The sequence below is a fragment of the Fringilla coelebs genome (genome assembly GCF_963513975.1).
Source record: "Fringilla coelebs genome assembly, chromosome: 28".
NCBI classification, from domain to species: Eukaryota; Metazoa; Chordata; class Aves; order Passeriformes; family Fringillidae; genus Fringilla; species Fringilla coelebs.
In genome coordinates this window covers 5,685,564-5,709,028 of record NC_140054.1, presented here as the reverse complement: position 1 = coordinate 5,709,028, position 23,465 = coordinate 5,685,564, and the positions used below count along the sequence as shown (strand labels likewise).

The 23,465-nt window shown below is 60.6% G+C and overlaps 2 protein-coding genes across 5 annotated transcripts; one reads left to right on the top strand and one right to left on the bottom strand.

Moving 5' to 3' along the window:
* The first annotated feature begins 694 nt into the window (after positions 1-694).
* On the top strand, positions 695-14,586 carry TRIT1 (tRNA isopentenyltransferase 1). Of its 2 annotated transcripts, none has more exons than XM_084222690.1 (11): positions 695-868; positions 5,677-5,819; positions 6,231-6,327; positions 6,514-6,662; positions 7,482-7,624; positions 7,860-7,971; positions 8,048-8,160; positions 9,133-9,210; positions 10,741-10,850; positions 11,156-11,270; positions 13,991-14,586. In XM_084222690.1, exons 1-11 carry the CDS (start codon positions 713-715, stop codon positions 14,128-14,130), a joined length of 1,356 nt encoding a protein of 451 aa, XP_084078816.1. In that variant the 5' UTR covers positions 695-712; the 3' UTR covers positions 14,131-14,586. The 2 variants fall into 2 exon arrangements, with proteins under 2 accessions (XP_084078816.1, XP_084078817.1); XM_084222691.1 differs by having other exon boundaries at positions 5,677-5,824; positions 6,236-6,327.
* A 4,524-nt stretch (positions 14,587-19,110) lies between these two features.
* Positions 19,111-22,727, bottom strand: LOC311163766 (CYFIP-related Rac1 interactor A-like; the record flags this gene model as incomplete). Of its 3 annotated transcripts, XM_084222864.1 has the most annotated exons (11): positions 19,111-19,174; positions 19,258-19,328; positions 19,446-19,572; positions 19,668-19,747; positions 19,842-19,958; positions 20,061-20,138; positions 20,240-20,376; positions 20,551-20,656; positions 20,733-20,854; positions 21,343-21,422; positions 22,621-22,727. In XM_084222864.1, the coding sequence occupies 10 exons, from the start codon at positions 21,413-21,415 to the stop codon at positions 19,111-19,113; spliced, it is 975 nt and encodes a 324-aa protein (XP_084078990.1). The 3 variants fall into 3 exon arrangements, with proteins under 3 accessions (XP_084078990.1, XP_084078989.1, XP_084078988.1); XM_084222863.1 differs by lacking the exon at positions 21,343-21,422 and having other exon boundaries at positions 22,621-22,690; XM_084222862.1 differs by lacking the exon at positions 22,621-22,727 and having other exon boundaries at positions 21,343-21,454.
* Between the last annotated feature and the right edge of the window lie 738 nt (positions 22,728-23,465).

Below are 23,465 nucleotides of genomic sequence, written 5' to 3'. Positions count from 1 at the left end.
CAGTTTCCCGAGGCGGTGATAATCCCTTCCCTGCCGAGGGGGGCCGGCTGCCCGCACCCCCCTGCCCCGCAGCCTCCCTCTCCCTGTTGCCATGGCGAGGGATGTGTGTTGCCAGGGAGAGCAGCACCGCGGAGGTGCCATGGCAACGGCCTCCCCTCTTCCCTCCCCTCTGTTGCCACGGGGACAGCGGCCCGCTCCCCATCTCCTCCTGTTGCCGTGGCGATGGGAAGGACGAGCCTCCGTGGAAGCTGCGGTCGCCACGGCAACACGCTCCTCTCCGTTGCCATGGCAGCAGCCCCCGCGCATCATCCTACTCTGCCCCGTTGCTATGGCAACAGCCCCGCTCCCCATCGCTTTGCCCCGTTGCTACGGCAACAGCATCCTACCCACCCGCTCCTGAAAAAGGGACCCGGGGCAGAGCCCCACGCGTGGATAACGGCGTGAGGGGCTTGGGGGGGTAACGGGGGACCCGAAAAGGGCCCGCGGGACTGGGGATGGGTTTGGGCACCCGGGACACCGGGAGGGAACCGGGCTGGATGTGGGGACCCGGGGCACCGAGGGGGGGGACAGAGGGGCACGGAGGGGGCTGGGGAGGGGAGACCCGGCGGGCAGGGGCGCACGGAGCTCGGGGCCCGGCCCCGTCCTCCCCGCGGGCGGCCCCGGCCCCGGCCCCGGCCCGCCCCCGTCCCGCCCGCCCGTCCCCGGCCGGGCCATGGCGGCGGCGGCCGCGCTCTGCCTGGGCCGGGCCCCGCGGCCGCCGCGGCCGCTCGTGGTGATCCTGGGCGCCACCGGCACCGGGAAATCGGCGCTGGCGCTGCAGCTCGGGCTGCGCCTCGGCGGGGAGATCGTCAGCGCCGACTCCATGCAGGTACGGCCGGCGCCGGGCACCGGGGAGGCCGCGGCCGGGCCTGGGCCGGGAGGAGCCGCGCCCGGAGCCCCGGCGGGGCCTGGGCCGGGCGCTGGGAGGGGCTCGGCCTCCACCGGGGGCGGCCTGGGCTGCACCGGGAGGGCTCTGAGCTGCACCGGGGGAGGTCCGGCCTGTACCGGCGGGGGGGGGGGGGTCTGGCCTGTACCGGGGCCTCCTGGGCTGTACCGGGGGAAGTCCGAGCTGGGCCTGGAGGGGCAGCAGGGCCCGGTCGGGGCCCGGAAAAGCTCAGCCCCGGAGACTCCGGGCAGGTTCCCTCCGGTTTGCCCGGGCCCCGTGTGCGGGTGCGTGTAGGGGAGGGCCCACGGGATGGAGGCTGCTCGTTAAATGAGCTCCTGGTGTCCCTGTCCTGTCCCCGGTGTCCCTGTCCCGGCCCTGGAAGCCATCCTGCTGCCCCTGTGCCAGCTCCAGGGTCCCTGTCCTTGTATCCCTCTCCTGCCCCCAGTGTCCCTGTCCCTGTATCCCAGTCCTGTCCCCGGTGCCCCTGTCCTGTCCCCAGTTCCCCAGGCCCAGTGTCCATCCCACTGGAAGTTTGCTTCGTGTGACAGTGCCTCTGTGTCCCCTCCCTGCCCTGTGGGCTCTGAACACAACCAAAACTGTGCAGTTTGTTCAAAGTGTTTGTTTAAGCCCCCCCATCCCCAATAAATTCACCGTTTGGAATGAAACCAGAGCGAAGGTGTTTTAATTTTAACCCACCAGAAGGTGCGGAGAGGTGTGATGGGTTGAGTAAGGGGAGGCAGCAGCTGGAGTAACTCGGGAGTGAGCAACACACAGGCAGTGTCCTCTGTCATCAGCAAAGGGACACCAAGAGATTTGGGGAAGTGTGTTAAAAATTATACTTTTTACTTGCCAGTGACAGTGTCTTGTGGTCTCATTTCTCACTGCAAGCAGCAGAGTGGAATCTATCGGTTGTGTCGTTGGGATAAGTCAACATCAAGGAACCAAAATTCATTTTTTGCTCTTAATTTTGTTCAGCTACAAGAGCTTTGTCACAGGATGGACATTTGAGCCACCACAAGAATAACAATTTTGCTGTTGTTTAGCAAAATATTTTCCTTACTCATCCACACTTTCACTGTTCACTTCCTATAGGGCGTGAACTTTCCATCAAGTTTAGTGTTAAATGTGTTTATTATTCTACATGGAAAGGTGTTTCCTGCCAGCAACACCCTTTGTGCTGCTCAGAGATCAACTCCCACTGTCCTGTGCCCACCTCCCTGTTTCCTGGCCACTCTTTGTGTCCCACTGAGCTAAATTTAAAACCTCACTCTCCTGAATTTGGGGCAAGCAATCAGAAAGTAATTTCATGGAATATTTCCCTTAAGCTCTTGGGGAAAGAGCGAGGCCTGAGCTGAACTGAAATCCTGAGAGGGCAAAACATAAAGAGCAGGAGCTTTGCCCATCTTTAATATCGGGGTAGCAGCTGCTGGCTTGGCTGCTGCACCCCGAGCTCTGCAGGCGTGTTTGGAGCCTCCATGCACGCCGTGAGTCCCTGCTGGTGGGTGTTTGGGAGCTGAATCCCTGCTGGTGGGTGTTTGGGAGCTGAATCCCTGCTGGTGGGTGTTTAGGAGCCGAATCCCCGCTGCTGGATGTTTTGGAGCGTGCCTTCTGTGCCCTGCTCCTTTCAGCCCCCACCATGGGAATGCGGGCAGTGCGGGGAGGATCCTGCTGCAGGCGCCCGAAGGCATCCAGGCTCCAGTGGCTCTTGTCCTGCTTTCCTTTTAATCTCATTCTAGCGTGACTGTGGAGCCAGGGCCCGGCAGCTCGGCTGCTTTATCCCGTAATGCAGCGTGCTGCCGAGGCGGGGCAGCCCCCGGCACGGCCCCCGGTGCCCCCCAGCCGGGGCTCCTTTCTCTCTGCCTTTGTTCCCCGTGCCCTGTCCCCCTGCCACGCAGGGCTGGCTCTGCTGCCCTCGCGGGAGACTCGCCGGGGTTTGGAAATCCCATTGCTGGTTGGGGATTGACAGCTGCCAGCGACCGTGTCGCCCTCAGCCCCCTCTGTGCATTCATTGCTGGGCTCCGAGCAGCGCTGACAAATGCTGGCAGTGTTTTGGGCAGCTGCTGGAGCGGGAGCCAGGCTGGGGAAGGGGCTGGGGAGCCCCGAGCCCACCTGTTCCCACACACAGGCACCCCTCTATCCATCTCCAGGATGTTTTCGTCATGGCTCTGAGTCGCTGGGCTCAAATTACAGACTTAACTGCTGCCTGCTTGCAGCTCAGGAGCTCTGGTTAATCTGCTGGCCTCTTAATCTTTCTTTTTGTCCTTTCTGTTGCTGTTTGTCATCCCAGTGAGTTTGGTTGAGGAGTAAATAATTCCTTGGAGAGCCAGGCAGGGTGAAGCCAGTTTTGTTTCTTCATTCCTGTCAATGAACATGCAGGGATCCCTGTGCCAGCTTGAGGAGGGCCCCATCCACTCATGATCCCACTGTCCTTTCTGGATCCCAGTGGCCTTTCTGGATCCCATTGTCCCTTCTGGGTTTGTCCCTTGGGAGTGGTGATGCAGTTGCTGTAGCACACACTTGCCAGTCAGTGCATGGAGGACACTCAGGACATCTCCAGAGCCTTTGCAGGGATCAGGGCAGGGAGTCAGTTGTGCTCTCCTTGCACCCTCTCTTGGTTTGGGTCCTCTCCAGCATGGCCCCTGGGAAATCCTGATGTTTTCCTGGCCACAGATGGCCTGGATGTGTTTGGGGTCTGTCATGTCACCTCCTACACTCCTTACACTCAGAGTGAGGATGGTGTTTGGAATGATGCACAGAACTAATGGCAGAACAAAGATTTGGGAGAACCTGCCCTTCCCAGGCCTGCAGATCCTAGAAATGGTGGGTCTTTGTGTGTCCTGCCTCAGTTTCCCCACCTTTTCCACAGGGGCAGCGCTGACCTTCCAGCCCAGCGCGGGGGCTCAGCGCTGAGGTGGGAGGACGCCGTCAAGGCTAAGCATCTTTAGTGCTGCCTTGTGCTCCGTGTCTCAGAGCCCGGCTGCTCCAGGCTGCTGCTAATCTGTTTTGGGGCCTTAGAAAGCAACAAAGGCTTATCTGAGCCGCTGGCTGAAAATAGAAATGAGTGTCAGGAGGACGTCTCGGTGCGAGGCCCTGCCGACAGCCAGCTGGTGGAAACCTTCTCGGGGCTTACTGCCTGTGTGTAAAAGGCTGCCTTTGTTTCCTCCCAGCCCACACACTGACACCGCATTCCTCCCCTTGTTGCCAGATACTCCGGGAGGCTCCCGGTGTTTAATCTCCAGGAGAAGCCGGTGTTTAATCTCCAGGAGAAGCCGGGGCTAGCAGCCCGAGCTGTGTATCCTGGATGTGCCCGTGCAGGGCACTGGGAGCTGCCGGCTGACTCTGAGCAGCCTGTCAGCTCTCTGTGCTCACTGGGATTTCAGGCAGGCAGTGGGAATTGGAGGAGCTGGAGGGTTGGAAATGGGGAGAGCGGGCAGGGAGCCAAAGCTGACTGAATTCAAAGCCTTTCTGTGCCGGCTGGAGCCCCGTGTTGAATGGAGCTGCCAGCCCAGGGATCAATAAGCTGCCCGCAGCCACGGGGCACGTTGGCAGAGCTGCCTGTGGGCCCGTCCTGCCTGCTCACCATCCCCTGGGGCAGCTGCCTTTCTGCAGGCTTTGGTTGGCCTCCCTCTCCCCCTCGCTTCCTGCCCCCCGGGTGAGCCTTTTGGGATGGGAGCAGGAGCCAGCCCTGGCTCTCCCAGGGCTGCAGTTGAGCAAGGTGGGAGCAGAGCTGGTTCAGCTGCCCCGGCAGCTCCAGCAGCTCACATGACTGCTCCAGGCAGGGCTTGGGCTTCCCTGCTCCACTAACCTCATCCCTCTGTGCCTGGTGCCTGTGGGTCACCTCTGTGTCACCTTGTCCTCCCGTCTGGGACCAGGGGAGCAGTGGGTGGAGGCCGTACTGCAGCAGGAGGCTTGGCAGCTTCTCAGAGGGGATTAAGGGGAAATTTATTTCTTGTAGTCTGGCTAGGGTGGGATGGAGGAGGAAATGAGTACAGCCATTTCCAGTCCTTTTCCTCATCATCCCGGTTTATCCATGCTGGGAGACTTCTCTTAAGCAGGAAGGCTCTGAGAACTAAACACATCCTTCCAAAGCACCTCCTTTGCCACCTCCTGCTCAGTCCTGGGCACAGCACAGAGCTGGGCTGGACAGAGAGGCTTTATATGCCCCACTGTGAGCTGCCAGCTCCCCGTGCTGAGGAGGGTTGTGCTTGCATGGGAAGCAGGGTGAAGAGCTGTCCTCACTTCTCCTGCCTGGAATCTGCTCTGTGTTGCAGGAAGCAGTGATCCTTGTCCCCACAAGGATCTGTGCTTGGAGGACAGCACACCTGAGCTTGTAGCTGCAGCAGCAGATGAGGGGGTGGCAGCTTGGAGGCCCTAATTTTGGAGCTCTGTGCCGGGCTGGTGACACTACCAAGGCTCTGGCTGCACTGTCCAAGAGCTCAATCAGCCCTCCCACCCCTAATTACAGGGTTGTATCAAAGCAGGAAAGCAGTCACGAGCGGTTGGACTCCACGGTTCATCTCCCGTGGGCAGGAACAAACAGCAGAGAGAGGCAGCTTGGCCCTGGCAGGAGCAGGTGTTGGCAGGGTTCCTGCTGCCCTGCCTGAACGTGGCACGTGCCCCTGCTGTGCCCTGCCTGTGCCCTGCCTGTGCTGCCCCAGCAGGGGCTGGGAGGGGTGACTGGGACAGGGGGAAGTGGTCAGTGCAGGTCTCACAGGACGCAGAGGTGAAGGACAGGCTCTTCTCTTCCCCAGGTGTACAAGGGCTTGGACATCATCACCAACAAGGTTTCCCCCCAGGAGCAGCGTCTCTGCAGACACCACATGATCAGCTTTGTGGATCCCCTTGTCTCCAACTACACCGTGGTGGATTTCAGGGACAAAGCCGTGCCTCTGATATCCTGTCATGCTGCAGCCTGCCTGGCTGAGCAGGAATGGGCTTCCCCCCTCCATGGCCAGAGGGATCAAGGTTTGGGCTCTCCACATCCCAACTGACTCTATTTTTCCAGAGGATTCTGGTGGTGACAGGGGCTTGGGGCTTCTTTTACCCAGCTAACCCTCAGGACAGCCCAGGGAAGATCTGTGCTGAGTGTTGCCCTCCCTGGCAGTCCCGGGGTGTCCCTGAGTTTTGGTTGTGGCTGGCAGAGGTGACAGAGAGTAATGAGAGATGAGGGACACCTCTAACCCTGTCCTGCAGCCTTACTGGCTCTCTGAGGCTGGGAGAGTGGGATCTGAGCCCCAGACTGCTGCTCCCACAGCCTTCTCCCCCTGCTCTGCATCTCTGCTTATGCTCCTTGACTCTGGCACATTGAAGATATCTTTGCCCGGGACAAGATCCCCATAGTTGTGGGAGGAACCAACTACTACATCGAGTCCCTGCTCTGGAAGGTCCTTATCAACACCAAGGTACCGTGGGGGGGCTGTGAATTCCTTTGGGAAAGGATGAATCCCATGTTTAGGGCAGACTTCCTGCAATTTGCCACGGTGCTGGAGAGGGACAAGGAGAACCTAAAACCCCTCCTTCACCCCATGGCTCTGGGGGATCATGTTACTTGCACAGGGTTTGGTTCAGGGCTGTCCTGTGCCCCACAGGAGAAGCCCAGCAGTGCCCCCAGGCCGGACAGTGACAGGAAAGTGGAGCTGGAGCAGCTGGACAGCGCTGAGCTCCATCGGCGCCTGAGCCAGGTGGACCCGGAGATGGCGGCCAAGCTGCACCCCCACGACAAGCGCAAGGTGGCCAGGTGAGCCTGGCGTGCCCGGGGCAGGAGGTGCCAGGGCCCAGCACCCCTTCCCAAGGGAATTGTGTGCCTGGGAGCACGGCAGGATGAGCATTCCCACCCCAGGTGGGTGCTCCTGGGTTCTTAGCCGGTGCTGGGGATTCTCTGGGATCTGAGCCCTTTGGCCACGCAGCCCCAGCCTAAGGTGCCCCTGGGGTGCTGGGCTGTGCTCTGGGGCTGCTCCCTCTCCGTGCCCCAGCAGCAGAGGGTTTGTCTGGAGCTATTTAAAGAGCAAGCTGCCCTGCTGGCTGAGTAACATAGCTGAGCTCTGTGGGAACAGCACGGCAGCAAGACCAGGCTTGCTGCTCCGTCCCAGCCGAGCCCTGGCCCCGGGGAGCAGAACACCGCCCACCCCATTCGCACGGTGCAGGGGGATGGAGGGTGGGGCACCAGCACAGCTCCTCCAGCTCCCTCCCTCCCTGCCTGGGCCGGGTACAGCTCCACAGCAGCATCTCAGCGCTGGTGCCTTCCCTGCAGCCCTGCCTGGCTGGAAAGGGCAGGGCTGGAGCCAGATCCCTGTCCCCTGCAGGACTTGTCCCTGTGCCAGGCAGGAGTGGGTGGCTGTGCTCTGGGCTCCTCGGGTGCCAGCGCTGCACCCCCAGGACCTGGGTGTGCGTGGATGCCGGGCACGGGACGGGGCTGGGGCCTGCCCTGCCCCCACATGAGAGGGTTGGATCTCGGCGAGTGTCTGCGGTTCCCTCTGCTGGAGCCCCCGGGGCTGCTGGGGGAATGGGAACGCTCATTCTCACCCAGCCTCTGAGCTCTGTGTGTCTGTGCTTCCAGGAGCCTCCAAGTGTTTGAAGAGACAGGGATCCCCCACAGTGAAATCCTGCACCAGCAGCAGGAGGAGGAAGGTGGGGGGCCCTTAGGTGGGCCCCTGAAATACCCACATTCCTGCATCTTGTGGCTCCATGCAGACCAGGCAGGTGAGAGCAGGCTCCTGGCTGGCTGAGGAAGGGCTGACTCCCTGCTCCTGCCCCAGCCTCCTCCCTGGAGAAGGCAGCAATTCCTTGGCATCAGTGGGTGTGACAGAGAACTGCCAGGCTCTGCCTTCCTCAGGTCGAGCAGCAGCCTGGCAGTGCTGACTCCTGTCCTGGCAGGCTGTGCAGCCCCCAGGACAGGGCTCCCCACGGCTCAGCGTGTCCTGCTGTCCTCCTGCAGCTCTGGATGCACGGCTGGAGAAGAGGGTGGATGACATGGTGGCTGCAGGGCTGCTGGAGGAGCTGCGGGACTTCCACCGCCGCTACAACCGAGAGAAGGTGGCGGAGAACCGGTGGGTGAGCAGCCAGATCCTCTCTGCTCCTCCCTCTGGAGGTCTCCCACGGTGACCCCTGCCTTTGGTTCTCCAGGCAGGATTACCAGCACGGCATCTTCCAGTCCATTGGCTTCAAGGAATTCCACGAGTACCTCGTCAGTGAAGGGAATTGCTCACCCGAGACCAGTGCCCTGCTGTTGGAGAAAGGTGGGGGGAGCCCCCTGTGTGCCCCACAGAGCTCCAGGTGACACCACAAGGTGCTCTAAACCAAGGTCACAGCCCCAGCTGCACCTTTCTCTCTGCATTTCCCACTTCTGGCAGCCCAGAGGGGCAGGGACTCGTTCTCCAGTGACTGGAGAGCATCTCTAAGCACACCCAGGGCAAGCCCTCCCTCCCCTCAGGCCTCCTTGCAGGGTGCACAGGGTACAGGGGACTTGAGAGCTGGAGCAGGTCCACTTGGGTGTTGAATCCCAGCTGGGGTGTGAATGCTGTGGAGAGCAGGGCTGGAAAAGAGGAATGAAGCAGAACTCAGCATGTCAGCAGCTCTGTGGTGATGAGGAATGTGGGGATCAGTCAGCAGGGATGCACCCTTTGGTGGTGTGTTATTCTGGAATGTCTGGGCTGATTGTTGGAGGGGAGCTGCTCTCCACACAGGGAGGGCCCAGGCCAAGTCCATCTGTGCCCAGGAGGGTTCAGTGTGGAAGGAGAGACTGAAGAAACCACAGAAATGATAAAAGGCTTGAAAACAAGTCTGATGCAGAAGGAACTTGTTGTGTCTGCTCAGGAGATGATGAGGAGGGATTTGATAAGCCCGGTACTAAATATTGAGCAGTTGTAAAGTGTTAAATCATCCTCTGCTGGGTGGGATGAGCAGTCCTGGGCTCCATTTGTGCAGAGAATTGGGCATTATGAGAGCAGTGCAGCACTTGAACAGGTTGTCCTACCTGCTGAAATCTTCAGGGTGGAGGGTTTGGGCTCTTTGCACCCTCTCTTTACTCAGGGACATTTGGGGTACCTTGTCCAGCCCCTTCTCAGTGCAGGCACAGACCCCCAGACTGACAGTAAAAATAATTCTCATGGTGCCACCCAACACAAACTACTTTCTGGTGTGATTTCCCTCCCCTGGAGCTGGCAGCCTCTTCTCACTGACCCTTGGGGGTTTTTTCTCCTGTTCCAAAGGGATCCAGGCCCTGAAGCAGGTGACCAAGAGATACGCCCGGAGGCAGAACAAATGGGTCCGGAACCGCTTCCTGAAACGTGAGTCCTCTGCTCCCACCTCTCCTCATGCCCCACTGCAGCTCCACAGGGGACTCTGCTGCTTTGGGGCAGCCTGTGTTTGGGGGTCTGCTCCCAGCCAGACCCTCCAGGAGCCACCCAGGGTCCCCATCCACCCACGAGGCTCTGCCTCCCCCAGTTCCTTCTCGCTGGTTTGGGTTGCAGAGTGGATCGCCTGCCCCTCCTGAGAAGTGTCCTGCCCACAGCTTCTCATCCCAGACACTCAAGAGCCAGCTCTTCCTCCTGTACCCTGTACCCTATCTCCTCCCAGCCATCAGGAGGGATAAATCCCAAGCAGAGGCTCAGCCCCGTGTCAAGCACTGTTAGATGATGATGATGATGATGATGGTCACAACATCCCTGCAGCTTATCCTGCCAAATGCTCCTGAGGGGCTCAGGGAGGGGGTCCCCACGCACCCACACATGCTGCTGGCAGGGAGCAAAGCCCATTTGACAGCTGCCCTCCAGATTAGGAGCAGCAGCCCCGTGGCTGCTCCCAGCCCAGGCCGTGCTCTGTGCAGTGGCAGGGAGCCAGCAGGACTTCCCCATCCCAGCCCCAGCCTTGGAGCAGGGCCAGCAGCAGCAGCTGGGAGCCGGGCACTTGTTGAAAGGTGCTCAGTAGGGGCAAAACAACAATAAAATAAATAATAATAATAAAAATAAATAAAGAGAAGGCAAGGAGAAACTCGAGTCAGAAAAAGATGGACTTTGAAGGAGGCGCAGGAGTTTTGGCAGAGCCCTGTGCTGGGTGGCTCAGCTTACCTTTCTGGTGGCAGGTGTGCTTCAGATGGGCCTGTCAGGGGCTTGTTTGTGGGCACAGCAATAAAGGCAGCACCTGCTGGGGACTGGCACGTGGAGCCTTTGATGGCTTTGTCCAGGCAGGGACAGCCAGGTGCCCGTGGAGGGCAGGTGAGCCATGGAGAGCAGCCAGGTCACCCAGGGAGCAGGTGCTCCCTGCTGGCAGCTGTTTCACCCTGTCCTGGCTGCAGCAAGTGCCCTGTGTCCTGGCATTGGGCCAGGGCAGACCAAAGGGGTGGCTGTGAACCTGTCCCTTGTCATTAGTAAAGCATCTCCTGCCAGGAGCCAGGAGCATCAGCCCCTGCATAATCAGTTCCAGCTCTGAGTGGGAATCTGCAGGCTCAGATCCCTCATCCAGGCTCCATGCCTGCATCTCCTTGTAAGCCTGGTGTGGTGGCTTTGTGCCTGGATCCAGCTCTTTCATCCTCCCAGCCTCCTGTGCACCAGGGCTGGGCTGAGGTGCTTGTTGTTGTGATGGGCTGTTGGCATGCTCAGATTCCAGAACACTCTCCCAAGGGCAGCCAGCTGTGAAGATGCTTCCCTGAGTCCTGAGGTGTTCCTGCTGCTTGCAGGAGGGAATTTTGGCTCTGGAGAGCCTGGTGCTGTTGTCTTCTGAATGCTGATAGGGAAGAGCAGATCCCTCTGCTCCCCCAGGGTTCTGGGAGGGGGTGCTGAGGGTTTCTGGTGCTGACCACCCTTGTGGTGTTTCTGCAGGTCCTGGGCCCAACGTGCCCCCAGTTTATGGCTTGGAGGTGTCTGATCTGCAGCGGTGGGAGGAGGATGTGCTGAAACCTGCCCTGGAGATCGTGGAGAGCTTCATCCAGGTACTGGAGAGCTGGGCTTCCCCTGACTGACCCACCTCTCTGTGTGCCCTCACTTGGCACACAGTCTGTCCCTGGAGCAGGGCTGGCTGTTCACAGGCCCAACCTTGGCATTTCCCTGCAGCAGTACATTTGTTGTCTCAGCTGAACGTTTTCCCCAAAGCCCGGTGCTGCACTTGGTAAAACTCTGCCGTCTGCCTTGCCAGCCTGTATCTGAGTCTGGCAGACTCCCATCCCAACCTCTATGAAAGTGAACACAGGCAGATTTTGGTGGCAGAGCCCACTTTGAGGCATTATTTAATCTGCAGGGCCGTGAGCCCCCGGCAGAGCCCCTGAGGATGGAGCAGGACGAGGAGAACAAGCGGAGCCATCGCGTGTGTGAGCTCTGCGCCCGACTCATCATCGGGGACAGGGAGTGGGCAGGTAGGGCCCACACTGGGCACAGGAGGGCACCTGGGAGGGCTGAGCTGCTGTGGGGTGGTGGAGCAGCTGCCCTGTGGCCAGATAACCCCCAGCTCACGATCCTGGCCTCTCAAGGATTGTTTGCAGGAGCTGTGCCACAGGAACCATCTGGCAGGATTCCCTCCTTCCCTGGGCTTCCCCCCCTGCCCAGCACCCAGAAAACACAGACAGCATCACACCAGGGATCTGGATGTGGCATCAAGCTCAGAGCTGCTGTGTTTAGTCAGGGCTCCTGGTCCTTCAGAACACTGTGGAGGCTTCTTCAAAAAGCACAGAGCAAATATCTCTGCTCTAAAATTCTGTTGTGTAAACGAAAATTTCTTAATGTTTCTAATAGTTTGGTTTTGCTCTAATATTTCCTACTTATGTGTGGGTTTTTTTTTTCTTTTTAAACTATTCCTAGCTGTAATAGAAAGGGATTTTCTGTTTTCCATAGCCTTACTTTAAAAGAGCTCAGCTGGAATCAGATTAAGTCAGTGAATTTATCTGTGCTGGGAAGCTCATGCTGAGAACCAGAAACAAAAAGTCATGGAGAAACTGGCTGCAGAAATGGAACTGGTAAATCTCCATGTGTTGCCCAAATACAGGATGTGCAGGGTCATGGTTTAACCCCAGCATCTGAGCCCCCCACAGCCACTCCCCCACTCTCTGTCTCTGGGAGAGAGAATTGCAAGGGGAAAAGTGAGAAAAATCGTGGGTTGAGTTAAAGTTTAATAGACAAAACAAAGCAAAACAAGGAATTAATTCACTGCTTGCCATGGTTGGGCAGATGCTCAGCCATCCCCAGGAAAACTGGGCTCCATCACATCTGACATGACTTTGGGAAGACAAATGCCATCATCCCCCTGTCCCCCCCTTTCCTTCCCCCCAGGAAGTGTGAGCTGTGTGGCCTGGGCTGTCCCTGGGGTAAGCTGGGGTCAGCTCTCCCAGCTGTGTCCCCTCCAACCCCCTGTGCACCCCCAGCCCCCTCTGTGTTGCTGTGAGGAGCAGAAAAGGCCTTGACTCAGTTCCAGAGCTCCCAGCAACAACAAAACATCCCCGAGTTATCAACCCTGCGCTCAGCACCAATCCAAACACTGCCCCAGAGCAGCTACTGTGAGGGAAATCAACTCTGCCCCAGCCAAAACAAGCAGATGAGACACAACCAAAGATAAATTTCCCAGGTTGTTGGGTTTGAAGGAGTTGCTTTTTCCTGGCTGAGGCAGGGAAGTGCTGAAAGCAAAGACTGGAGCTGCTCTTTGGGGGAGGCTCCTTGCAGTGAGATCAGTTAAGTGCAGTTGTTAATTTATCTAATCTCAGCTGGCTCAGGAGGTGCTTTGAAGGAGCTCTGTTCATCCAGAACTGAAAACTCTCAGGGCCTCTGTCATCCTTAAGGTCCAGAAAGTTCTGTGAGTGGGAGCTCTTAAATCCCTCCATGTCCTTAGGGATGTCACCCCAGACACCAGTCGATGGTGACAGTGCCTCCCTCAGCCAAGACCAGCTCTTATTCAGCCAAACTGGGCTCAGATCCACAGATGGTGGGAGAAAAATACTCCAAAGCCTGGGTGTTACTTGTGCCTGCAAAATGGAAAAAAGGAAGGTGAAAACAGTGGTGGGAACTGGGTGGATCTGCACTTTGGTCTGTTTTCTTAGCTCAGGTGACAGAGAGTTTTGGGAACTGCTTCCCAGCACCCTGCTGGCTCTGGGGGATTTTCAAATTATACCTGATTTTACAATTTATATGGACTTCAAGAGCACAACTCCCCAGAGAGCAGCAGCAATTGGTGCTTCCTCAGCCACTGTAGCTTTGGTGTTGCTTGTGACAAATTGCAGCAGGACAAATTGAGACTTTATCTCAGGGTGAGGGTGACCCTCCAGCATTGAGATAAAGCAGCAGCTTTGCATGTGATTTCATCCTTTGGCAGAAAAAGAATGGCTGGAAAACACCTGAGGGCCTTGGTTCAGCAGAGAACATACCCTCATTTAATTAAGGCCCTGCTTGAAAAGTTTGTGCTTTAATTGCTGCTCTGATCTCTTGGAAAAGGCAAAACCACCCCGCCAAGATGGTCAGACAAAGCCTCCCCTGAGATAAAACCGCTGATAAGGAGGTTTGGCTGTCCTTAAGGATGTGATTTCACTGAGAAATGCAGCTCCTGCTGCTCCAAGCTGAATCCCTGGGATTACCCCTCTGTTCCCATCTGACTCCTGCTGCAGTGCTTTCCTGGCTGGGGCACTGCCCTGCAGTTACTCAGAAGTTTAATTCTGCTCCAGGCTTTTCCCTGGCTGCCCTGTAGGATGCACAGGATCTTCCCAGTGCTGTGGTGCAGGGATCCAGTCCTACAAATGATCCTGGCAGCTCTCCATGGGGAGCAGGGAGCTGCAGAACCTCACCTGCAGCCTGCAAAGTGCCACCTCTTGGGAAACACCCTCCCTCTTCCCTGGAGAGGCTGGCAGTGACAGAGCCAGGATTTTTCCCTCTCTCACTTCTTCCTGAGGAAGTTTGGGAGCTTTGTTCTCTTCTGAGCCCTGATAGTTTGTCCTGGAAGTGTCCAGTGGAGCAGCCAGGGCAGAGTTTGGGAATTTGCTTTTCTCCGGGAGCGACTTGTGCTGGGAAGGGAGGGTGCTCTGCCCTGTGTGGGGGGTTTGGCTGTTTCCTCCTCCAAATTCCACAGATTAAAGGCTCTGTTTGCCTCTTCCTCCAGCTCACACACGTTCCAAATCCCACCTGCACCACCTGAAGAAGAGGAGGAAGCTGGAGGCATCGGGCCATGCCAGAGGGACCGTGGGGGACAGTGGGGACACAGAGACCTCGGACGAGGCTGGCAGCCTGCCTTTGCCTTAGGCCTGCAGGAGGGAGCAGCTGTGCATCCACCTGCACGGAGAGGAAGCTCCTTAGTCCTTGGCAGCCTCGAACCAGGGAGCTGAGTCATTTTTTCTTTGGGGTGAGGCAGGTGTGTGACGGCAAAGGCCGTCGGCTGCATGGGATCCTCTTCATGTGGCCTCATCCCGCCGTGTTCCCATGCTCCCCCAGCCCTGCCTGGAACGGGCTGGGCCCCGGGGCAAGGCTGCTGGGAGCCTCCTCCCATGCAAAGTGTGAATTCCTGCCAGAGCTGCATCCTTGGAATGGCTGAGCTGCTGGTATGTGGTTGTGTGGATCTCAGAGACAGAAATACCCCGACTCCTCCAGCTTGGCCGGGGGTGCAGCTCCGGAGCCGGGCGAGCTCTGCCTGCCTTTATTGTGGAGAGGATATTTTTTTTTTGTTCTTTTACATGCAAATAAAGTCACAGGATTATTGTGGGTTCCCCTCCCTGTTAACAAGCGCGATTTCCTTGCTCTCTGATTCTACCTGGCCCCGGTTCCCTGCTCTGGGCACAGGGCAGGAGATCTGGTTCCTTCTCCCAGTCACCTTTTCCACAGCTCCTGAGGGAGCTGAGCAGATGTTCCCAGCGTGGTGGGGGCAGGGAGCCCTGTGCACACAGCAGGTGCAGGAGGAGCTGGCACCTGTTAAACAGGAACTTGGAAATGATCTCATCCAGTTTGCAACAGATGAGCCTGTCCTAGTTAAGGCAGAATTCCCGGGGGGTTACACTGTGGTTTGGCACTGGGAACCAGCCCCGAATTTGAATCCAAAGCTACTGAGCAGCAAATTCCTGGTGCTGTGTCTGCCAGGCAGTTGGTGGCCCATTGTTGTTCCTGGAGGATGCGAGTGCCATTTGTGCCTGGAATGCTGCTCTGGTGAAACCAGGCCAGCCTTTGGGATTCTCCTGGCAAATTCAAACCCAGGAGGGTTTGAGGGTTGGTGGAGCACAAGTTTTGCCTTGTGCTGTGCCATGTGGCAAGAGCCAGGGCTCACCCTGCCAGGGAAGGGCTGCGTGGGTGGATTTGCCGGCGCGGGCTCTGGAGATTCCTGCTTTGGTGGGGATTAGATTAAACCTCCAGTTTGTGTTCCTCAGCGTGGAATTATTCCTGTAGTGCCCCGTGGGGCGGCTGCCTCGGGCTGTGGGAACTCCTGTGCAGGGAAAAGCTGGGAATTTGGCACTGGGCAGAGCTGGGCACCAGCTTTGGAATGCTGGGCACTGCGGTGTTGCTGGGTCTGTGCAGTGCCAGCTGAGCCTCTTCTCCAGCCCAGACTTGTTTGCCATCCGTGCTGACTCAACCCGTGGATGTGGGCTCAGCCACAAGGTCGTGGCATGGAATTGTGTCCTTCCAGCCTGAAGTGTGAGCTGGGAGTGAAGCCCCATGTGCTGAGCTGGTTTGTGACAGACAGCTCTGAGATGTTGAGTCATCTCCCCAGGCCAGGCTGGGATCACTGGGGCAGCACTGGGGAGGAGGGCTGGGATTATCTGCTCTGGCTCCCGAGTGCAGTCAGATGTCCATACTGTTAGAGGTGGATTAAATATCCTTAATCGGTTTAATATGAACTTTGTTATCCCCACGGATTCATGTTATTCCCCTTCCACAGCAGCCTCTTCTCTTCAGGAGCTTGTTTGGGATGGGCTGTGCTGGCAGGGGGGGCAGGGGCTCCCAGGCCTTTTCCCCCTTGGTTCCCAGGTGTTTAGGTGAGCAGGGTGTGCCACACTTCCTTGTCCATGCAATGGAGGGAGGGCACATGCCCTGATCCTGTCAGCACCACGATACAGGTGGGTTTTCTTCCTTGGGGAGCTGGGGGCTGCCACTGGGAGCAGTTTATTTGAGCAGAGCCAGGGCAGCATTCCTCCAAGGGTGGTCACTCTCGGTGCCTCGTACGCTCTGCAGGTCTCCAGGCAGGGGCTGGGATGGAGCTCCTGGCTGGGTCACACCAGTTCCTGGTGCTGGCAGCAGCTCCTGCTGCTCTGGGCCCTGCAGAAGGGACAAACAATGCAGGAATCGCTCGCCAGTCCCAGGCAGGGCTCGCTGAGAAAGTTGTTGTGGTCTCAGGTTTCAGGCTGCTGTCAGTGCCGGGAGGTTTGGGGATGGGGAATGGCACTTCGCTCCATCTGCCCTCCGCTAATCCCCAGACAAACGCGGCTCTTCCATCTGTGCAGCCGGAGCCGCCGAGCCCATCACACCAGCCACTTAATCTAAATGGCTTTGGCCAAAGATAAGGTCATTAATTACACTGGGATTAGAAAACAGCCCCGGCGTGGCTTGGCTCGCCATCAATTAAAGTCCTCGGCACCCCGGTCTGGCTGAGCACGGAGCCGGCAGCCTGATCTGGGGGAGCTGCGTGTCCTTGCTGGCCGGGCACCATCCCGGTGGCACTGCCCGTCCCCGGGGCAGTCCCCTCGCTTGCACACTGGCATTTTGACACGGTGCTGCTGTGCTCCTGCCCCAGGCTGCTGGCAGAGGCAGATCCAGGGGTCCAGGGGACTCAAATCCTCGTGTCCAGCAGCGCGAGGTGCACGGGCAGCACCTCCTGATCTGCATCCCGCTGTGTGCTGCCTCCAGCAGCCCCTGCCATGGCTCCAGCCCTGATTGCTGCCCACAGGGGTGGCACTGTCCCCAGAGTCTGAGCTCAGATGTTTCTGTGATGATCAGGGTGTTGTACATCCCTTGGTTCCCTTTTCTCGCCCGGTTTTGGGTCTGAAATGCTCCCACAGGAAAAGTCTCACCCATGCAGTGCTGCCCTTTGCCGGGGTGGCATGTGCCACCTGCTCTGCCCTGAAAGGTGCCACCTTGGGGACAGTCAGGGCTGGGATGTGGCACGAAATTTGGCCTCATCCCTCCCCTCACAAGCAAGGAGCACCTCAGGGGGGACGTTATGGGCTCTGTGCCAGGACCCCACCGGCACTGGGACACCGGGACACAGCTGCCACCTCTCCCAGCACCGGTGACCAGCTGGTGTCTGTGCCCGCGCTCACTGCTGGCTTTAAAGGATCCGGCTGTCCCTTGACTCCTGGTGGAGAGTCCCGCGTGGTGACGCTGTCCTGCCTCTTCCCAGCCCAGTTCCCACACCGCAGGGACACTCCTGGGACGGGCCGGGGACGGTCTGGGGGACGGTGTCACTTGGGGACATCAGCTCCTGCAGACACGCAGCAGCTGCAGCACCGCGGAGCCGTGTCCCGGCCCCGTCCTCAGCTCCCAGGTGGGATCCTCGTGCTGAGGAGCACCGGGGGGATTTAACGGGGCCCTCGGGGTCCCTTTGGGCTCGGCAGCCACAGGGCCAGTGGGTCAAAGGAACTCACGGGGAAACTGAGGCACGGCTGGGGCGTGGAGCTGCTCGGGAGCAGGGCAGGGCGCTGGGGAGCCTGTGGCCCATCCGATGCCTTGGCAGCATTTCAGGTGGCTGTGGCAAAGCCAAATGTTGCAAGAGCCTAAAAATAAAAGGAGCTGTTGGCCGGGCTTGTGCAAGAGCGTGTCCCCGTCCCGCCCCGCGCGGGAGTTCGGCGCGTTTGGCGGCAAACCCGGCCGGGCACGGCAGGATCCTGGCACCGGGCCCGGGAAGTGCCGCTGTCCGAAGGGCTGGGGGCTGTCCCCCCCTCTCTGTGCCCTCTGGGCAGCCCTGGGGCCGGGGAGGGGGTCCACGGAGGTTTGGGGTCCCCATGGTGGCACCCTGAGGAATTCCATCTCGGGGAGCCGTGGGGACAGCATGAGCCCCCAGCACACACAGGGGGCAGCGGGGAAACTGAGGCAGAGCCTGCCAGAGCTGCCCCGCACGAGGCTCTGGGGCTGTGGTGTCACCCGTGGGGTGTCCACTGTCACCCTCCGGACAGGCAGGAGAGGGGGGGGGACACGGTGCCCGTAGCTGCCGTGTGCCCGGCGGGAAAGGCGGCGGGAAGGAGCGGGCTGGCAGGACACCAAACCCCAGGGGAACCGATCTGAGCCACCCTGAGGACACTCCTGGGGGTCCCCCGGGGGGTGACACAGCCCCAGCCAGGGGCTGGCACGGGGTCCTGCCCTGCGGGGGTCTCCCCCAGCTCGGGGGGCTGCGGGTGCGAGGCCGGGTGGGTGTCCCCAGGGCTGGCTTGGCACGGGTGGGTGTCCCCAGGGCTGGCTTGGCACGGGTGGGTGTCCCCAGGGCTGGCTTGGCGCGGGTGGGGCCAGCGGGGCTGGCTTGTCGCGGTGTCACAGGGCCATCTGCCGGCAAAGGCAGCGGCCCTGGCAGCCAGGACCGGTCTCCAGCGGCAGCCCCAGTCCTCCCAGTCTGCAGCCTCACCGGGGAAGGAGGGGGCTGGCTGGGCTGGCTCGGGGGGCACCCGGGCTCTTGTCGCTCCTGGTCACTGTGGGAGGTGGCGTTTGTCCCGCAGGGTGTCACAGAGAGGGGACACAACAGAGAGAGGGCCCCGCTCCAGCCACGAACAGATTAAATGTCATTTTATTTCACACCCAAAGAAAAAAATGTAGAAAAGAAGAGGTGAGTGTGGATTTAATTGCTCATATTAAAAATCTACCAGGTGAGACTGAGCCGTTTCCTCCAGAGTCAGTGCAGATCCACAGGGATACTTCTTCCTTCTCCTCCTCCTCCTCCTCATCCTCTCCCTCCTCCTCCACTTGGGGAGCAGGATGGGGACGGGGGCACCCCCTGCCCCCTCCCCAAGGTGCCCCCGTGCCACGGGCACCCTGCTGCCAGCCCCACCAGCGCTTCCCTTGCCCGGCTCTCTCCTGCCTGGCCCCGGCCCCGTGTCCCCACGGTGCCACCCACACCTCGTGTCCAGGAGCGGGCGCTGATTTGGGGCTGGGAAGGGGAGGGGCAGGAGCCCGTGGCAGGGGAGGCCGGCCCGGGCCCGTTTCGATTTGTTTTTAGCATTTCTGCGCGTTCCTCGCTGTCCCTTTTCCCTCTGTACAAAATGAGCTGTATGGTCATGGGCGTCGGTGACACGGTGACTGCGGCTCCGGCCCCGCTCACTGCAGCAGGGCCCGGATCTGTTTGGACGTGGTGTCGTCGTTGAGGTGCCGAGTGGTGTACCTGGAGGGGAGGGGACACAGTCACAGTCCCCCACCCTCTCTGCTGTCACCCCTCCCCACCGTGTCCCCAAGCCCCCCTCTCACCTCAGAGCGTTCAGGAGCCCCTCGGTGCTGGTTGAGGGTTGGTCTTTCAAGACTTTAATGCAGCCTTTCATCTGAGGGGGGCACAGAGAGGGGCTGTGAGATCCCCCTCCCTCCCCACCTCAAGCCCAGGGATCACAGCTGCAGTGGCATGGCTGTGACCCCCCAGCTGTGACCCCAAGACCACTCACGTCGATCTTGGAGGTCTTGGCGAAGGCCCCCACGGGGTGGACGTGGTCGTAGAGGATGATGACGCCGACCATCACCCTCATGCAGAAGAGCAGGGTCTCGGTGTTGGTGAAGCGGCTCCGGTACTCCCTGGGCCGGGAGAGAGGCTGCCTGAGCCTGGCAGGGGTGGCAGAGGGACCCCAGGGCCGAGATGTCCCCCCCAAACCCCAAAGTGGGGCACTCACGGGGTCTCCAGCATCACCCTGCACACGCAGGCCATGGTGCTCAGGCAGTCGGTCGTGTCCTCGATCGGGAGGGTCTTGTTCTGAAACCCAACAGGTCCCAGCTGCTCTTTCCCCCGGGTGTGGTGGCTGGAGGGGGTTTCTGCCCGCCCCGAGGGTCCCCCCAGCCCCCCTCACCTCTGAAACGAACTTGGTGGTGGCATTGCTGAGGGTTTTCAGCATGGGGGTGGCCTCGGCGTAGAACAGGGACATCCTGTTGGCCATCTCGTTGTTCACCTCGCTCTCTGCATCCAGCTGGGGGGGGTGTGATGGGGGTCACAGCTGGCTGAGCCCCCCCCAAGCCATTCCCAGCCCTGTGAACCCCTGGGGGGCCATCCCCCATCCCTGGCCTCCCACCTGCAGGTTGTTGATGCGATTCCGGCTGATGGTCCGTCTGTAGTAGCTGAAGTCGTTCTGGATGGCAGGGTTGGTCATCTGAGGGGGGGACACCACAGTTAGGGGACCGAAGGGGCTCTGCTGGCTGGCAGGGTCCCCGTGTGGGGGCCCCCCTCGCTGTCCCCCGCACAGGGTGGCACCTTGAGCTCGTCGAAGCTGAGGGTGAAGTGCAGGATCTCGGCGAACTGCTTGGCCAGGGCTTGCTCCCGCTCCAGGTGCTGGGTCGGGGCGTAGGGGGGGCTGGTGAGAGCCTCCAGCAGGCTCCGCAGGGCGTTCTCTGGGGACAGAGCACTCCCGGTCCCCCTCTGCACCTCCACGCCCCCCGAGGGGAAACTGAGGCACAGCGCAGCATCCCGAGCTGAGCACGCACTCCACGGCCAGGCCTCCCGCCGCCTCCGGAGGGGGGGATGCGGGATGCACGGGAGGGATGCAGGGGAGCTCAGGCACTCACCCAGCCGCAGGGAGAACTCGTAGAAGCGTTTCAGCTTGGCGACCAGGGGGCACACGGCGCTCCAGGCGCGCTCCTGCAGCCGCAGGTCCCCGGGGTTTTGGATGGCCTGCCAGGGGAGAGCGCCGGCGCTTGCCCCAAGCCGCGGAGGGTGCGCGGGCAGCGAGCGCCGGGGCTGCACCCACCTCTCGGATCTCCTGCCCGGCGCCCGTGTAGGACTGCAGCTCGGCCAGGATGGTCTGCGCCTCCTCCAGCACGGCGTTCACCTGGTTCCACACCGCCGTCTCGGCCTCCGTGGGCTGCGCATCTGCAGGGCAGCGCCCCGGGGAGAGAAACCCGGAGGGCTCTGAGCGGGGCCCGGGGCGGAGAGAGCCAGAGCGGGGTGCCAGCACCCCACGCCGCGGCTCCCCCGCCGGCCCGCAGCCCTTCCTGGCCGGATCGTGCCCCTGGTCCGTTCTCCTTGCCCCGGCTCGAGTCAAGCCGCGGAGCGGGGGGCGGGTGGGGGTGAGTCCTGGCTGCCCTGTGCCCGCGGTCCTGCTCACCGCGAGGGGTCCCCGAGCTGCCCTCGGCCCCGAGAGGCCGCAAAGCGCCCCGGGGGAGAGGTGAGGAGCGACAGCCCCCGGCCACGGGCCTGGCCCCCCTCCCCGGGGACACCCCCGGATGGCAAAGGTGGGGGAGGACGTCTGGGATGGGCGCGATGCGATGGGCGACGGGGACAAAGAACTCAAAATGGTGTGGATGTGGAACTCAGGATTAAGTACGAAACAAAAACGGAAAATAAAAATCCCATCTCACTTTCAAAGTCAAGGAAAAAATTAGGGCCTTGGTCAAGTTCGTTATAAGTCAACACTTTTAGAAGGTTCCCCATGTGAAACCTGCAAGAGAAGAAACAAGAGGAAAAAAGCATGATGGTGAGGTGGACCCCGGGGAAGAGGTGCTGGGCTGCGGGCAGCGGCGGTGGCCGGAGCCCCGTCCTCCCCCCGCTGCTCCCCGGGGGCTCGGGGGGCTCCGGGGGTGACCCCGCGGCCGCTCCCGGCCCCGGGTGCAGCCTCTTCCCCCCCGATGGTGATGAGCGCTGGCGGATGGGGTGATGGAGAGGGAGGAGCGAAGGGAGGAGAAGCCGCCGGGAAGTCCCTGAAGCGCCCGGAGCCTTGGCTACAGCCAAACCCCTACTCTAGTGCAGAGGGGTCCTGGGGAGCCCCCAGAACTGTGCCGGGGGGCTGTGGAGGGGGCTGGAGGCAGGAGAGGTTTGTGCCACCTCAAAGGAGCCGGGAACAGCAGGAAGGTTCCTCGCCGTGGGAGGGGGGGGCTGTGCGACCCCAGCTCTGGGTATTTTGGGGGGTGCCAGAGTCAGAGGTGGTGCGGGGAGCTGTGCCCGGCCCGTCCCCGCTGGGGATGGAGCTGGGGCCAGGGCTGGGGCGGGCAGATGCCGCTGCGCTCTTTTCACCCTCCTCACTCCTGCTCTGAGCTGTGCCCGGGGAGGAATGGCAGGAGCGGGAGCCAGGAGAGCCCTGGGGCTGTGCCCGGCCTGGCACCCTGCCACCGAGGCCACCGTGTCCTGCACCCCCCGTGCCAGCCTGGGGGGCCGAGAGCTGCTGTCCTTTCCGGGCCGTTAGCCCGGATCCACGGGAAGCTGAGGCAGGTCCCTGCTGCCCATCCCTCGGCGCAGGCTGCAGCCGCCACACTGACCTTCCCAGCAGTGCGGGTGGCACGGATCACTCCCTCCTGCTTTCCCAGCCTGCAGGCTGTCCCTGTCCCTGTCACGGGACATGCCACACGGCCACCACTGCCATCAGCTAACAGCCCAGGGTGTGTGCCTGAGGTGGTCCCGGGCCAGGTCCTGCTGCATCCTGCATCCCACCACTCTGCCAGGACATCTGTCCCACTCTGAGGGATGGGGCATCTCCTGGGTCCCGGTCCCCTGCCCCATTTTTTGGAGACTTTTTCAGGGCCCCAAAGCACCTGGGGACACGGGGCTGCTCGGGGGCACTGTGCCTGTCCCCATCCTCGGGACAGCAGCTGCGGTGGCAGCCCTGGCGCCCTCCCCATGCCCGCCCTGCTCATGGGACTTACTTTCAAAATCCAGGAAAAAATGAGGACAGTTTTCTAAATCTTTGCCCAATACCTTTATCAGGTTGCCCATGGCCAGCAGACCTGAGCGAGAGAAACAGAACAGAGTGGAACAGCACCGGCGCCACCAGCCAGACACCCCAGCACCCCTGAGCCCCCAGGGGCCACCACCCCGGCACCCCCGAGCTCCCCGGGGCCACCACAGCCCCTCCCTGTGCCCACCCCAATCCCTCCTGGCTGGGCATGTGGCTGTGAGCATTTCCTGGAATGTGACAGCACTCCCAGCACTTCTGGCAGCTCCAGAGGGAAGGGAAGAGGGGTGAGGGAGCCTTGTGCTCCTGGGGCACCCCTGGGGCACCCCTGGCCAGGCTGCCACCCCTGAGACACCCCAGTTCCCCAACCCTGGCAGCCCCAAGGGATGGGGGCAGCCCCAGGTGACCCGCACGGTGTCATGCCCTGGGTTAGGGGGCTGGGCACCCCCCATGGACGGGGGAAGACCCCAATGGGAATTGTGCCCCACAGACCCGGTTTGGGGCTCTTGACCTGTGCCAGAGCATCCCACCCACCCCACGGCCGTGCCCTCGGGTCCTTACCTCAGTGCCTGGTGTGGCAGCGGTGGCTATGGCAGGAGCAGGGGCTGTGCCACCCACCTGGGTCACTTCATGGGCCACCAGGGACCTGTGGGCAGGAGGGCAAGAGGGTCAGGGCACCCCACTGGGCACCTCCCTGCCATGGGGACCCGTGGGTGGGTGACCAGGAGGGGAAGCACGGTGGGACACTGGATCTCCCCTGCATCTCATGCTGCCACCAGCCTTCCCCTTATTTACCTTGGTTATTTTTTACTGCCC

Excerpts from the sequence above, each read along its gene's own strand:
- TRIT1 (XM_084222690.1), top strand. The coding sequence starts at position 713 with ATGGCGGCGGCGGCCGCGCTCTGCCTGGGCCGGGCCCCGCGGCCGCCG. Across the intron at positions 6,663-7,481 it reads GACAAGCGCAAGGTGGCCAG|GAGCCTCCAAGTGTTTGAAG; the intron begins GTGAGCCTGGCG and ends CTGTGCTTCCAG. Across the intron at positions 8,161-9,132 it reads TGCCCTGCTGTTGGAGAAAG|GGATCCAGGCCCTGAAGCAG; the intron begins GTGGGGGGAGCC and ends CCTGTTCCAAAG.